We start from the raw sequence: 1,949 nt of genomic DNA on the forward strand, positions 1-1,949 counted from the left end.
AAAGAATATTCAGATCCGCAGCCATCCTGAAACATGCAAATCATGGAGTGATGAAAAAAACATAAATTTCAGACACTATATGAATCAAACCCATGATCACCCCGGTTGTACTTGTATGTGTGGATCGGTAATACCATTTTATCATCTAAAATTCATACTGCTTTCATCAAGAACAACATTGAAACTGTATCCAAATATGAGACGTTAAAAAGAGATCGAACGATTGAGATCATTAGATTAGATTCTTTCCTCGTTCTTCCCATTTAAGGATAAAAAAAGATCAACAAAAATTTAGTAACATACGCACTAGACAAAAGGGATTCATAATAGTAAAAATGGATTCTCAAAATTTGAAACAACTAGAAAAGGAACCTCCAAAACTTAAAATGAATTCCTCAGAACCTAAGCTTGGTAAAAAACCACCTGTTCTTCCCAGTCTTAAACCTGTCCTCAAACCTCTTTTTGATCTCCTTCGACGCCGCAACCTTCGAGCCCTTCGACTGTAAGCAATCCACATTTACGACGTCCTTGAGGTCGACGTCGAGCGTGTACCTCGTCGGCATTAGGTGCTGGTAGTTCACAAGCTTGATGAAGGCCTTCACTCTCGATTTCTTCGCCGTCTTCTTCGTGGAATCTTTGCGAATGACTTTGCTCGGGTACTTTTTCATCCCTGCAACCAAACAATAGCCGTAGGGCCGGTCACGGGTTCCTTCATCAAAGTTTCGGACGATCACAGCCTTCCGGCCGGCAAATCGGCCTTGAAGAACAATAACAGCCTTGTTCGGCTTGATAAATTTCACCATTTCTTAACTCGATTGGAGCTTCGATTACGGAAATGCTCCGATTAGATCTGTCGACGACGAAGAGATCGTAAACCCTAGACAAAGACTGCAGACGAGTTGCTTTATAATCGGTTCCACCGAAACCCTAATTATATTTGGATCTTGGCCTTTAATGATTCGTGGGCTTATTCTAGTTTGTGTTTAATTGGGCTTAATTGGGCCTTTAATTGGACTTTCACATTTTAAAGGATAAGAAATTATTGCAAAAGTTAGTTATAATAGTATGTTGGGGATATAATGAGTTGTATAGAGTATATTTGCAGTGCAAAAGTATTTTAGTTTAAGTTTAAGAAATCTGTATTTGTGGTTCATAGTATTTTAATTTCGATTCAAGAAGTCTCTATTTTGGATGCATATTTATTTAACATGGAATTTTGAAGTATGAGGCTAGGTTTTTTTGTTTTTTTTTTTTCTTGTTTTGTTTTATCATACCAATAGTGACATGTTAAATATCATATTTGCAAATAGAAATAACAATATTTTTTTAACATGTCATTTGATTCTTTTTAATATTTTCTCAAAAATGTTTTATATATAAGTTTGTTTGGTTTGCTATATACTCAAAGAGGTTGTTTGGGCATTGAGATGATATAGAATGTCTGAAATTCTGATGTGTGGGGGGCTTTGATGTCTGTATTTGGGGTGCAGAGTTGTGTTGTTTGAGTTCATATGTTTGTGTTTAAGTGCGCAGAGTTGTTATGTCTGAGTTTATATGTCTGTGTTTGGTTGTGCATAGTTCATATGTCAATGCTATCTGGTTCAGTTTTTTGTACTATAAACTAATTTGCCTATATGAACATTATTTCTTTTAATCTTATTATTCAATTATTGTATCAATTCAATTTTTTTTATTCAATTATCGTCATTTAAATAATTATTTATTATTGTTGTTTAAAAAAACTCAGTCAGAATTTACGACTAATCGTAAATAGTCAACGAAATACCAACATTCAAAAATACAAAATTTAATTCTAAGTAAGGGATGAACGTACCAACATTTTTTTAAATCCTTTTTCCACTTTTTAATATATATATANTGTATGTATGTATATATTCAATAATGATTTGAGTTTTGAAAACGAGCTTTCAAAAGTAAGACAAATAAAA

At 33.7% G+C, this 1,949-nt stretch overlaps 1 protein-coding gene across 1 annotated transcript; it reads right to left on the minus strand.

Annotated features, from left to right (window-relative positions):
* Nucleotides 1-204: 204 nt before the first annotated feature.
* LOC120086781 (60S ribosomal protein L27-3-like) lies at nucleotides 205-911 on the minus strand. Its single transcript, XM_039043575.1, has one exon. It carries the CDS (start codon nucleotides 801-803, stop codon nucleotides 396-398), a length of 408 nt encoding a protein of 135 aa, XP_038899503.1. The 5' UTR covers nucleotides 804-911; the 3' UTR covers nucleotides 205-395.
* Nucleotides 912-1,949: the final 1,038 nt, after the last annotated feature.

This window comes from Benincasa hispida, chromosome 9 (genome assembly GCF_009727055.1).
Source record: "Benincasa hispida cultivar B227 chromosome 9, ASM972705v1, whole genome shotgun sequence".
In the NCBI taxonomy this organism is placed as follows: domain Eukaryota; kingdom Viridiplantae; phylum Streptophyta; class Magnoliopsida; order Cucurbitales; family Cucurbitaceae; genus Benincasa; species Benincasa hispida.

What these genes read in the sequence shown, in the direction of transcription:
- LOC120086781 (XM_039043575.1), bottom strand. Translation starts at nt 803, where the DNA reads ATGGTGAAATTTATCAAGCCGAACAAGGCTGTTATTGTTCTTCAAGGC.